Raw genomic sequence first — 14,328 nt, 5'->3', positions numbered from 1 at the left:
ATAAATAAATAAATAAATAAAAATAACTAATAGCTATATCTCCCTCTCAAGTCTAAGAAGGAAAACCATTATGTAGTGATCATAGATCATATAACACCCCTTCAGGAAGGGTAAGTGTGTGTGTGTGTGTGTGTGTGTGTGTGTGTGTGTGTTGTCCTTCAGCTATAAGAATTACTAACACATCATATGAAGGGAATAAATCATTTTCTCACAACCCTCTCATTATCAGTAGAATATATTTGTGAAAGGGCAAGCCAGTAAGTACTCTCCTCTATGCCAAACCATGCCCTTCATGAATACTCCTGGGAAGCCCATTCAATCTTCATAATGTTTCAAGTTATGTCACTACTACATTTTCAGTCATTTTCTAATTAAAGGTTTAATTATATTTACAACAATTAGATAATTTAATATGTGCATATTTACTCAGTTTAAGAAATAAGTTAATCAGTTTGCCTATTATTTAGTACAATACTTTATAAATTAAAAAATAAACTGGTAAATAGATTGAATGTTTTTTTTTTCTTGCATGAAATTAGATAGATAATGCTTTCTCTTTATTACCTGAATTTTACAAGTGTGGCCAAAAAGATAGCATTAATTGCTGAGAGTTCAGAGCCTATGAAAAGTACAAGCTATATGCAAAGTGACTTAAAGTTAGAATAAAATAAAATATAATATAGTTTACCAAACCCTCTAAATGCCACAGATATTAAAGTGCATTAAATTAGATACTTAGAATGGATGGCTCTCCAGGCAACAAAAATACCTGAGAACATTAACCTATAAAAGACTAATCCTGCACAGTTACCTGCTATGGAAAACAAAGGAAGTCCAGACAACAGTATGATCTTTTCTCATAAAAATGTTTCTCAGAATATGTAGTCTGATAAAAAATAAGCTGCCGAATAAAACACAGAATTAAATGTGAGCTAATATATGACACTGCAATCACTATCAAGGAATCAGAATAATTATAACCTAGAGCAGATTGGAATCTTACTGATGTTCAGTTGTTTCAGTCGTATCCAACTCTTTGTGACCTCATTTGAAGTTTTCTTTGCAAAGATACTAGAGTGATTTGCCATTTCCTTCTCTAGCTCATTTTACAGATGAGGAAACTGATGCAAACAGGGTTAAGTGACTTGTCCAGGGTCATACAGCTAGTAAGTGTCTGAGGCCAGACTTGAACTCAGTAAGATGAGTCTTCCTGACTCTAGGCCTGGCACTCTATCCACTATGCCACCCTAGCTGCCCCTATTTGATTGCATAGGAACAATTCTGAAACCCCATTCCCTTTCCTGCCCCCATTTTATCAATGAGGAAACTGAGTGCTCTGGAAGTCAGATTATTTGTGAAGAGTAACATAGCCAGTTAATGACAAAGAGATAGGGAAGATCCAAAGTTTCACATTGCTATTCTACTACCCTTCTCAACCCCCTGCACCAGAACTAACACCTACCTTAGTCATCTAAAATACACATTTTTCATGTTAGTGCAAGAATACATCTTTGTCACAAGATTATATAGCTCTGAGCTAGAAGGAATCTTAAGGCCACCTAGTACAACTTTTTCACTTTCCAGATGAGAGCCAGTGACAATAAGTGACTTGCCTAGGGACACACAAGCCTTGGAGACAGAAAAACCCAGATTCATGTTCTGTCTCTTACACATGCCAACTACATGACTGGGTAAATCCATTTAATTTTCCAGTGCAATAGGAAACTCTCTAATACTCTAAATTGCAGAGCAAGTGCTGACTTGCACTGCTAGAGGTAATTTCCTCTTATGTGGAAGTCCCCAATGTCAATGAAATTACAGATTGAATACCAATTCCTATCTATGATCATTAAATGTATGCTTGATAGACATCTAGATAAGGAAGCAGTAATCACAAAGAATAAAGATGTCATCAAGAACAGATCATGTCAAAATAAGCTCTGGGAATGTTGCAAGTTCAAATTACCTGATCTCTACTCTTCATTACAATCCCTCTTACTCTACCTTTATGGCAAATATCAAATGATCAAATGATAATATTTGAAAAGTGCTTTGCAAACCTTTAAGTGTTATGTAACTGCCAACTATTTTTATTATTGTATGGAAAGATTTGGATTAGGTACTACAATTTGATGGATTCAGAAATGGTTGAATAACTAGATCCAAAGACAATTCGCCAGAGGTTCATGGTCAGTTTATAAGTAGTTTTGTAGTTTTGTGTGTGTAAGTGTGTGTGTGCTATTTAACATCTTTATCAATGCCTAAGGCCCACAGTTGGGAGGGGTGGCTATTACACTGAGTTCTGAGTCAAGATTTGAGCAAATAAATAAACCCCCCAAATCTCTTAAGATGAAATTTAATAGAGACAAATGCAAAGTTCTTCACTTGGGTTTTTAAAAAATCAACCTCATTGGTACAAGATAGGAAAATAAGGACTAGATACGTATTTGATTTAAAAAAAATAAGATCTGAGGGTTTTAGTGAATTCAAGCTCAAAATAAGTCAAGGTGGGAACCAGAAAAGGTAGAGCAACCTTAGCTTCCTTTGAGACATAATATCCAAGAATAAAGAGAAGGTGATAGTGTCGTCATGCCCTGCCCTTGTCAAACCTCACACATAGAAAAACATTCGTATCTAGGTGACACATTTTAGGAAAAAATTGATAAGATGAAGAGTGACTAGAGGAGAACAACCAAGATTGTGAAGAACCTCAAGTCCCTTGCCTAGGAGGCTCCCCAAAAAGAAGGAGGGAATTTAGTCTGGGGAAAAGACAACTCAAGTTAGACATGATAGTTGTCTCAAGTTATTTGAAGGGCTGCCAGGAAGAAAAGGAGTGAAATTATTCTGTGTGTCCCAAGATGATAGAAGTAGAAACAATGGCTGAAGTTGTTGCAAAGATGCAAATCTGGGCTTTGTGAAGGGAAAAAGGACCTAAAAATTAGAAGTATCCCAAAATGGGATAGGCTACACTAGGAAATAATTGTTCCCCTCTTACAGATGATCATTTTGTGGGAGAAGTAAAAAAGGGACTCTTATTCCAGGTATAGTTTGATTTAGAAAGCCTATGAGGTACATTCTAGCTCTGTGGGAGTCTGTGAGGACAGAGAGAGGGAGAAAAGAATGAGAAGTATCTTAATTTTACCCTACAAATCTCCTAAGTTCTTCAATAACAACATGCCCATTTTTCTACTCTGTATTTTATTTTGGAGGGCCTATAGAGTTAAAAGGCTTAATAGATGGATATTTTACTTGCTTTAAAACTGGGTGACACAGCATAACAATTAGTCATTGATGAAGACCCCAAGTCAGGAGGTTTTTCGTCATTCAACACCAGGATAAAATATTTTTTGCATCATATGTGAAAAAAATAAAACTAGAAACACTTACGAGAGCAACATATGCTTTGACAGTTTTCTAATTATTTGTCTGTAAGAGACACAGTACTCCCATAACAGCCTGGAACCTTTCATGTGGCATGTTCCCACTCTGAAGCATATACAAGGTTACTAGAAATTAGTGAGCCTGTAATAATGCAATTTGTTTTCATTTAATTCTGCTGGTTAGAGCATCGAGTTCTGTTTATTTATTTATTTTCCAGCAACAAGAGGCAACCACTCTACAAAGAAAAGAAAGGCGGAGGGAGTATGTTGATCTGAAAACTTAATTTATGCAGAAGCAGCACAGAAAACCAGATTCCACACATCTTAGTGAAAATAAGAGAGGATGGAAGCCAGATGGAAATCAGCCAGATATTTCTTTTAGGAACTGTGCCTGAGCTAGCCTGAAGAAAGGAATTTAAAGGAGCCTCTGAGGAGGTTTTTTTTTTTTAAGAAGTTTTTGGGTTTCTGATGCTGATAAAGAAGCAGAAAACATTTCCTATTGAGGTCGCTTCAATTTTCCTGTAAATCAAACAAAAGGAAACAAAGATTTTTTTTAGGTCAAGAATTCACTGAAAAGTGCCTCCCCATGATAGCCAGGAGTCACAAGTGCTCTTCCCACACTTCTGTGCCAAGTTGTAGTTTTAATTCATGGGGAGTGGGAAGTGTTTGCTGCTCAGTCACAACTACTGTTACTGGGATTTCATCCATTCATTTAATTGTTTTTCTCCTTCCAGACTTGTATTACTGGCCCCCTTCCCACCAGGCATCAAGACAGAAGGCTGTTTACATAGCCACTTCATCACCTCTTTTCACCTCTGACACTCCAACTAAGAAAACAAAAATATTTGGTTTATAGATAATAACTCGGAGAGAGCACCTAGCATGTTACACAATGGACATGTATCTATTTATATAGGGCGTCTCAAAAGTCTTACTGTTATTTTAAGTGTGTACACATACACACAGTCTCTCTCTCTCTCTCACTCTCTCATGCGCTCGCGTGCGTACACACACACACACACACACACACTGCTGCTTTATGGAGAGCTACTGAGAGTAGATAAAACTAATTCACATTTATATAGTGTTTTAAATTTCACAAAAGATACTGGTTAAGTATATGTACATACACACACACGTATACATGTGTGTATATATACACATATGATGCATCAGGAGACAAAGGAAACGGCATACCACATTCTTTTCAATGAAATTCCTAGCTATTTGAAAAAGATTCACTCATCAAACTGGATGAAAATAAATATTGCCCAGATTACAATATACAATTTGAAGAGTAATCCCTTGAGATGATAAATCAGTATATACATTAATATACAGTATACATATATACATTTATGCATACAAATTCATTATATTTATGACATGCTACAGATGAACAATATGCTAGGTCTAGAATTGAATAGAACAAGATAAATTTGAATCATGTAATATTTGGATAATGTTGCAGATATTTCAACGAGTTCAAGCGATCAGTGCCATAAATATAAGTTCTGTCTTTTTAATAACACCACTCTGCTACTAATGTTGTATTAGGTATGAATCATATATAACACTACAATCTCAAAAGAATAAAAATGTCAGGTGACCTAAAGGGAGATGGAAATAAGCATGGTCTAAGCAATTAATCAGGCTGCAGCATATTAATAAGCATGATTTGTATTAGAGAAAAACAGTGTAAAAGGTATTATCAAGATGGGTATGTACAGAGAGGAAGGCAATCCAAACAGAACAATGTAGCAAGAATGAAGGAGAAGAGATTTGTTGTTGTCATTTTCAGTCATGTCTGACTCTTCATGACCCCATCTGGGGTTTTCTTGGCAGATACTGGAGTAGTTTGCCATTTCCTTCTCCAGATCATTCTACAGACAAGGAAACTGAGACAGGGTTAAGTGACTTGCCCAGGGTCACAAAGTTAATAAGTGATAATAATAAGTAAATGAACACATATTAAGCAACTACTACGTGCCGGTCACTACGACACAGAAAATAGTCTTGGAGCTACACTAGTCTATTTAAAATAACCAGCAAAAGGCCTCTTGCACACTGGGTAGATTCTCTATGAAAGATTTACATAGCATGAAAAAAGAGTATGGAGGACTGCAATCTGTACTAGCTAAGGAAGTATCCCATCAGGGAGGTTATATGTCTGTCAAAATTGTAATGGAAATTATTTCTTCTGCTTCGTAAGTTCTAGGACATCCCTAATGGCTATCCAATTTTGCATACTTCAAATGAATCTCCCCCACTAAAGACCAAGTGGTGTAGTGGAAAGAGGACTGAACCTGGAGTCAGGTCAGACCCAACCTCAAAACCTATTTCCATTGTCTCCTGGTTGTGTGACAATCCAGAAAACACAGCCTCTCTGAGCACCAGGAATGCTTCAAGACTTATCTACTAAGTGATAGGTGGTCTTATAATAACAAAGATAAATCCCCAAACCTTCTGTTTAGTGCTTTACTTACTTTAGTCAGACAATGACTTGTTTTCTATCAGCTAGATCCTGAAATATACACATTATATTCATTTCACAATCCAATAGAGTTAAGAAACCAATGTAGAAGATGTCTTTTTTTCTGTTTGTATTATTTAAGCAAGTAATCTATTTTCAGAGATCAAATGTATCATCTCATAGTTAGTTGCAGTAATCAAGGTTAAGGAGTTCAATGACCACAAACAGGGATTAAAGGATAACAATAATGAAAGTCTAATTAATTGGCACATATAAAATAGGCTCCTTCCTCTTTACAGCTTAGTCTGTGGTCAAATTGCACAAAATGATTGTTTCTGATTCCCTTGCAAGCAACACTGATGCAGAGACTTCTGAAATTATGATGTGATTATATACCATAAGTATATACAGGTGAATACATTATTAGCTACACAAATCAAGATTCCACCCATGGGAATAGCTTGTGAAAATTTCATATTCTTAAATAAGCAATTAAAATGCCCAATACTTGTAAGAGTGAAATAATTATGTATAAAGTGAGAAAATGTTTAATGCATCATTCTAGTGAGTTTAACAATGGAATAAATGCTTTATTTAAAGATCCTTATATACTTCCCCCAAATAAGTTTCTGCTCATAGTCATTTCATACGACTTTTCTTATCTATCTCTTTATTCTACTCAATTCAAAAGCACTTATTTTCATGGCAATGCTTCCCTAAAGTTAAAAGCAGTCCATTAACTCAATGATAAAACCAATATTTCTGCTGTTCTTTACTTAAGACCTCAATTGAATTTATGGATATACATAGGTGGATAGACTGAAAGATGGATGGGTGGATAATTTCCACCTCCATAAAATCTCTGCTTTCAGTCTCCTTTCTATTCCTATCACATCTTGCCTGGACTACTGCAATTATCTCCTAACTGGTCACTTTGTCTCAAGTTTCTCCCCTCCCCAAACCATCCCCTTACAGATGCCAAAGTCACATTCCTAAAGCACAGTTCTGATCATGTCACTTCTTTATCCAAAGAGCTTCAGTGTTTCTCTCTTGACTGTATGGTTTTTTTTAAATCCTTTACTTGGCAGGAAAAGCCCTTCACTATCTTGCTCTAGGTTTAGTGCACATTATTCCCTTTGGTTCACTCTATGGTCCTGCCAAACTGGTCTTTGTTGTTCCTTACACACAACCATCCATCTCCTATCTCTGGGCTTCTGCACATAACTTCCTCCTGTTTAGAATGCAGTTCATCTTCACTTGTCTCTTAAAATCCCCAACTTCCTTTGAAGTTCCAGTCAAGTTTCACCCCCCCCCCCCCAAAATTTTGTATTTAGTGTATATATATGTATATATATATATATATATATGAGTTAGATAGACTGTAAATTCATCAAGAGCAGATATTACATGCCCTACTTCACTTATATCTCCATCAGTGCTCAGTGTTGTGCAGGACACAAAGTAAAGGCTCAATAAGTACTTACTGATAGGTATATTGACTGAGAGTTATAAAATACTCCAATATTTAAATGAAATCTGTTATGTGAGCATTCCCTCCGAAGATGCAGACTATGAGCTCTTTATGCCTTTTTGTCCTGTGCAACTGTCACTGGCCTCCCAAGTTCCCTACAGGGAGTCAGTCCAGTAGACTAGAGGGGCTTCCTCCCTCATATTATGTAGGGCCCTAGGCTGTTTAGCTTGTGGTAGCTGGTGCTGCATTTGAGTCTTACAATAAGATAATAAAAAAAATTTCATGTGCTGAGTAAGAGATTAAAGGGTTCCAGACCTAGGTCTGGAAGGGACCTCAGCAGTCATCCAATACAACTCCCTCATTTTACAGATAAGGAAACTGAGGACCAGAAAGATAATGTTAACTCTCCTAAGGTCACATGGGTAACAAGTGACAGAGTTGAAATTTTAAGCCAGGTTTTCTGACTCTAAATCCAACATTATTTCCAGAAATCTATGGTTACACGATAACCTCTCTAGTCCAACTAATTTCAACTCTGAGATTCTATGATTCTTTAACCAATCAATTAGACTGTTAGAATTCCTTTCATTTAACAGTCTCGAGTCCAATCCCCTCCTTATTTTGAAAACTATAACTTTCAACTGATGTGTGTGTGTGTGTGTGTGTGTGTGTGTGTGTGTGTGTGTGTGTGTAGGAAATGACCTAACTATGCAGATTTTTATTTACATTCTGATCCATCTGTCAAAATGCCTACCAACCCTAAAATGTGCCATTTGAATTGAATGAATTAGAGTCTGACAAGGGTAAAAGACCAGCAAAAGACTTAAACAGACTCTCCCTCGTTAGTTTTTACACAACGGTGACTTCAGAAAGCTATGAATACACACAACTATGAATAATAAAACATCTGTGAATTACAAAATGATGCAGAGTTAAGTTCCAAATGGTATCCATACATTAACCCCTGATACAGCCTGGATCACATTTAATTTTTAGAAGAAGCTAAGAATAATGGTACTTTTGATACTCCTCTGAAGACCAGCTACTCTATACAAAATGCACATTCCTCAAGGGAAACTCACCATCATTACACAATGATCAAAGTGGAAAGTGTCATAGCTTCCAGTAGAAATCTGAGGATTTTAGCCACTATTTTATTTCTTCTCGTGTTTTAAACTACTACACCTATCAAAAAAAAATTTCAGAGGAGAAAAATAATTTCAGATGGATTTATGTCTTTTAAGGCCCAATATTTTTAGGACTACTGTGACTATTATTGATTCTGTTATGTAAAGGTAAAGCCAATCTACTGGCAGATGACTCTCCCTAGTTGATTGAAATCTTATATTCTTTGACAGCTGTACACAATTTGAATGAAATTCTGCACTGATTAAAAAAAATTTCAATGACCTTTATAATTACTTAGGAGATATATTTTCCCTCTTGATTCTACTCAAAGGCCTTAATTTGTTAACACAAAAACTGTCTTCCTTTGTAAGTAATCACAATGTAACAGAGTAAAATAGTCACTCACAAAGTAGATTCAAAAATACAATTGCCCTAATGTACATTATATTTTATATTTGTTACTGAATGATCAGTGCATCATTTTTATGAGAAGTTCTTCATCTACTGATCTGGAGCCACAGAGAAGGCAAAATGAAATTCCTTTAAGATTATGTGTATATATTTGCATATTTAATTCTTATTGCTATGTATTTAATTTACAAAAGTATTTTTCTGGCAAAAAAAAAACCATACAGTACAAATTTCACTAATGTTTATAAAAATCTTCCTCTGACTTCAGGAAATACCTTTTACCTAAGTATTTATACATTTTGAGAACAATTAAAAATAAAATATCAATGCACAGTACATACCTGCCAATGAAATAACTCTCAACCCTAAACCCTTTTTTTCCCCCCTTTACATTGGAGTTAATGAAAATAGCAGTGCTTTTACTTAGATGATAACATAAATCTTAACTGGTAATCATATGATGCAAAAAAACACATACATTATTGGAAATGATATTTCACAGTAAATAATAATATTAATACATGAGTTGCATTATTAATGAGAGACTCCTCATAGGGGAATGGGTTCCCTATATGAACCAATCAAATCACATGCCTGATTAAAAACTATATATGTTTTCTTTAAATGTGTTTGCAACTTCTACTTAGTAACCACTACTTTATGAACCTTTGAATTTCCCATACTTCAGTATTCTTTCCTGTGTTCATAAATTCAACAGATGGCTACTAACAATGCTATTTAATCTGATTATCCATTTCAGATGAAAACAATTCATAACTAAATCCATCGCTAAACCTCAGGTACGTATCCGGTCACAATCCAAGCATAACTCAGGACTGATCCTCCAGTTTACCACATGAATTGTATTTCTTTTTACCATTAAAAATAGATTACTGACGGACTAAAGCTCCTTATTCTTGCAAGTTTACCTGTATTCATTAGAAATAAAATCTTCTTTAAAGTAAGACTGATTGGGAAGTAGCCTGGGGAGCCATTCTAGAGCTTCTCAAGTGCATAGCAATACAGTTTAAATGAATATTTATCAAAGGATTTTTCATAAAATATCTAATGATAAACTGATCTGCTTTCCAGGCATCTGGATTTCTGCAGCCATCATGATTCACAATTCCCTACCCCTCTCCTTTTTCATTAATTTAAATTTTGCAGTCAGGTTTTATTCCTTTTCAAGACTAAGTACTGCTACACAAAACTGAACAGGTATATTTTTAAGTGATGTGGATTTTTATTTTACTTTTGTATACCTACAATAAGACAACCCATATGAAATTTCACCAGGAATTTAGAATCAAGTGGCAACTGTTTTCTGGGGTTTTTTTTGTTTGTTTTTAAAGAAGGCACAATTCCAAAGCTTAATTTTTTCATGCCCTAGCATACAAAGTAGCCCACAATGCTGCAATTAAGACTTCATGGAAAGACTCTTTTTTTACTAGAAAGAAGCATAAAGAGTGAGAGTCATCTTAACTGAGTTCTCAGTCTCACAATTTGGTTAAGTTCTCTTCCTCTGTTTCCAACAGAATGTAAGCTCCTTGAGGACAAAGACTGTTTCGTGTTTTTTGCTAAATAATAGAAAAACTCTTGCTTAGTTTTCTCAAAACTGAATTACAGAATACTTGGGGCATAAGATTTTGCACGGACATCCATATCTCATGAATTGCATATCCCTAAATTTCCCAGCCTTCTGAGCATAAGATTAATCCTTGCAAGGAGGCATCAACTCTATTATGTTTACCATATTGGCCTGGCTACTGGACTTGGCTTGACTTTGAAAAAGTAAATTAGATTATTATTATCCTTCTGGAAATACTTTCAAAAAATTAAAGCAAAATGGGACTTGAAGTTGACTCTTAGTTAAATCTAACTGGACATAATACCATATTCCTTGAAAATTGAAGTTAATAGGTATTTTACTGCAATAAGTAAAATATTCTGTTGGGACTTTCAGATTTATAGAAATTTTGTTCCATTAAAACCTAAGAAATAAAAGCACGAAAAAAAGAACTGACTATCCTTGCATTTTACAACGCTAACTCTCAGTTCAACAAGCAAGATTAGGATATTGCTCTTCCTGATTCCAAGCCAGTGCTCTATTAACTGTACCACCTAACTACCCCACTAATATTTAGATATCTAATACATGTAGAATAAAACAGGTCAATTTTTAGAAGTAGCAGGGACCACAACTATTATCTAGTTCAAGCTACTCATCTTATAGATGAAGAAAACATATGTGACTAGTACAAGGTCATGTAATTCTTCAGTAATGACATACAAACTAGAACCCTGGGGCCTTGACTTTTTCTTTGGCAATCCTTTTCTTCTTATTGTGCTGCCTCTAGAAGAGTTCTTTGTAGGTTTCCTTTTTTTCCTCCTTAAAAAATGTTTTCTATCTTTTTATTTTAAATAGGCATCAATCACATTCTCAACCTCAAAACAAAGAATGGTCATACTTTACTCCCCCAGTATGTTTCAAAACAGAGACCTTTAAACAAAACACAAACATTTCATAAAGGGGTAAACATTTTATTTAAAACTTTCATATATTACTCACATAAAAATAATACAATAGAACCATACAGACCTTGTAGGTTGATAATTTATTTTAATAGCATAAATTTAAAAATATCCCTGTAGTACCGTAGGTAGGAATTCCAATTTAAGTTGATTACCACATGGAGAGGAGGCAAAAATTCAGCTCTGGGAATAATAGACAAAATAATCAAAAAGTAATGCACGATAGCAATAGAAAAATATAGCTTCAGTGTGAATAATTATGGCACGTGATGACTACAGAAAAGTCAGTCAATTTTAACAATTCCATATGAAATTGCATTAACAGAAATACTTGAAGGGGGGAAAAAAAGTTGGAAGTAGAAACATGATATTATTTTAGCTGAGGTAATAAAAAAAAAATCTAGATCAGAATAGACATTTTCACCAGCTCTTTCCATCAGGTGTCAGAGCAATGATACACATCTTTTGACATTTACTATAAATATCCTGGAGAATTACAATATTCGTATTGTAAATTGCATATTGACATTTCAACTAATTTTTTTTGTTCTCTGCAGACCAATCTTTTTATCAAACCATCCTAATTTCTTCCAGGCTCTGGTTTTCTTCTAATTTAAATGGCTTGAGTGTTTCATCTTTAATTAATGAATATGTGAAATCACCATTAATTTTAGAAACACTCACTTTTATGGATTACAATAAAAACGGCATGAATGAAATGACTTGCTGGCCAGTTTACTCCATCTCTTTACACTAGAGGTAACAAATCAAGGTACAGATATCGAGTTCAAATTATATATTTTCTTTCACCTACACACCATAAAAAAGTAGGATTTATGTCTGTACAGTATTTTTATCTGATCTGGGAATGCAAAGAGGTGTGTTCTAGCATGCAATTTTTGCTTGATAAATTTTAAACAACTTCCTCTACCTATATTAAGTGCATAGAACCACAAACAAAAAAGGCCATTTTATTCATTTGGAGTTTCTATCACCATATTCATATAATATGGATTTATCATATCATATGAAATATATGCATAGTCATATGTGTATATATTGTATCTACAGACATGTACATACAATATATGTGCATATATGACATATTTACTCACCCTAACACAAATATCAGGCAGGCCTATATTCCTGCTGCTTCACTCAAATCACTGTTCTCCATACACATACATAAGCATACATGTATATATGTACATGTGTTTATCCACATAGTAAGGAAATTTCCTAGAAAATTTATGGAGTTGATGGTCTAACTCAGGATTATATGACTATTAACATATATAGGATTTATGTTTTATATATATGTGTGTATATATATATATATATATACTCTACTTTGAAACCCCAGTGAACCATGTTTCAACAAGATTCCAGTTGACCAAGTCCTCTTTAACTCCTTAATTGTTACTATGGTGACTTTTCTTGGATTGTTGTGAAATTTCCTTTAGTGACTTCTCAAACAGTGATGAAATAGTCTGATTTTCTCAGATTTCAGTGCTGAGGTATAGAGATAGGTCTTTGTTGGTCTAGCACAAGGTCAGGTGGTTAGTACTGAATTACATCCACTTAGTAGAAGCAGTGCAAATGAAATTATGTCCAAACTCCTCTCCAAGTTTTTAAATAGCTAGAATGATATGATCCCATTTCAAAAGTTCATACTCCTAAGGGTGATAGTGTCTGGTTCTTTATTTTTTCTTTGTGATTTGTTGATAAGTTTGCAAAACCTTTCTCACATCCCATCTACTTTTCTTTTTTTCCAGTGTCGGCAGTTTGAAGCTTTTCAATATGTTGCAAAGTATATATAAGTGGATTCTTTTGTAGGTTAAAAAAAGATAATGCAGTATGTTTGGTTTTGTTTATTTTCCTCCAAAATCAGCTTCCTTCTAATCATCTACTGTGGCTCTGCCCCTTGGGAATCGGTTTCTTTATAGAGAAGTCAAGTTCATGTCTATTGTGATCCAACACATATTAGAGTTGGAACTTCGTAAATATTTCACTTACGAGCACATACATTCATATTACACGATTCCTCAATGTGGCCAGGGGGTTGCGTGGTCTGCACTGAATCCACCTATAAAAAATACAAAAATATATGTCTGCTTTACCGGGATGTGAGCAGGGTTTTGCTATCCTACCTCAAAATTTTGGACTGCACATTGTGGCAGAAAGTAATGCTTATTATTTTTAAGTTCATGAAATAGTCAATAATCTATTTTTAAAGTCATATAGGAACAACAGTTCTCACTGCACTCAACAACCCTGGGACAAATAAAATCAATGCACAGAAATTATAATGTGGTCAATCTCACAAGCAAGAATGCAGGAAAAGTACTACTATCTTAGCCTGGCAATAGTGGCATGGATCAAGAAAAAATGAACTGTTCAAAGTTCTAAATTAGAAGCAGGTGGTAAATTTTATATCTAATACGACTTCTGGAATATGTCATACCCCTAGAGCTTAACTTGCACACCTTTAAAACCAAGGAAAATCAATTTGAAGTTAAATTGTCAACCAACCACTCAAGTGGTCCCTATATATTCAAGACAATGACAAGCATATAAAAGTGGGTTAGTAACTATGATGAATTTATATATATATATATATCATAGAACCACATAATCATTTTTAAAAATTATATCCACTGAGCATTTATAGAAAGCTGCTCAATTCATCGATTGGTATGCCCATCTACAAAAGACCAAGTTTTCCCAAAGATGATCCAGTCTTATGGCCTTTCAAAGACATCACAATAAATTTCTTAAAGTCTATGAGTCTTCTTGGTGCCTTGTGATGATTTCAATGATATACTCTCCTTAGTGCAAAGGAATTAAGCTTAACATTTGCATTTTGATTAGCTCTCTTACCAAAATAAAAAAATGGTTCTCTAACATAGGTAAGGACTTGATGGACAAGAGTA

General features: G+C 34.6%; 1 protein-coding gene across 3 annotated transcripts in view; it reads right to left on the bottom strand.

Moving 5' to 3' along the window:
• The window catches only part of PCDH7 (protocadherin 7), a 472,704-nt gene that overhangs the window by 394,154 nt on the left and 64,222 nt on the right, over window positions 1-14,328 (bottom strand). The window contains exon 2 of one of the 3 annotated variants that reach the window (XM_027836203.1): window positions 13,358-13,481. The exons of the other annotated variants lie outside the window; for them this stretch is intronic. Coding sequence (XP_027692004.1) covers window positions 13,404-13,481 — 78 coding nt within the window. The 3' untranslated portion in view covers window positions 13,358-13,403. Of the gene's footprint in view, window positions 1-13,357; window positions 13,482-14,328 lie in introns of those variants that run through there. 3 annotated transcript variants of the gene reach the window in all.

Source organism: Vombatus ursinus, unplaced genomic scaffold (assembly GCF_900497805.2).
Source record: "Vombatus ursinus unplaced genomic scaffold, bare-nosed wombat genome assembly UNPS02014818.1, whole genome shotgun sequence".
NCBI classification, from domain to species: Eukaryota; Metazoa; Chordata; class Mammalia; order Diprotodontia; family Vombatidae; genus Vombatus; species Vombatus ursinus.
The sequence above is the reverse complement of the archived record's forward strand: the minus strand, read 5'-3'. Positions and strand labels throughout refer to the sequence as shown.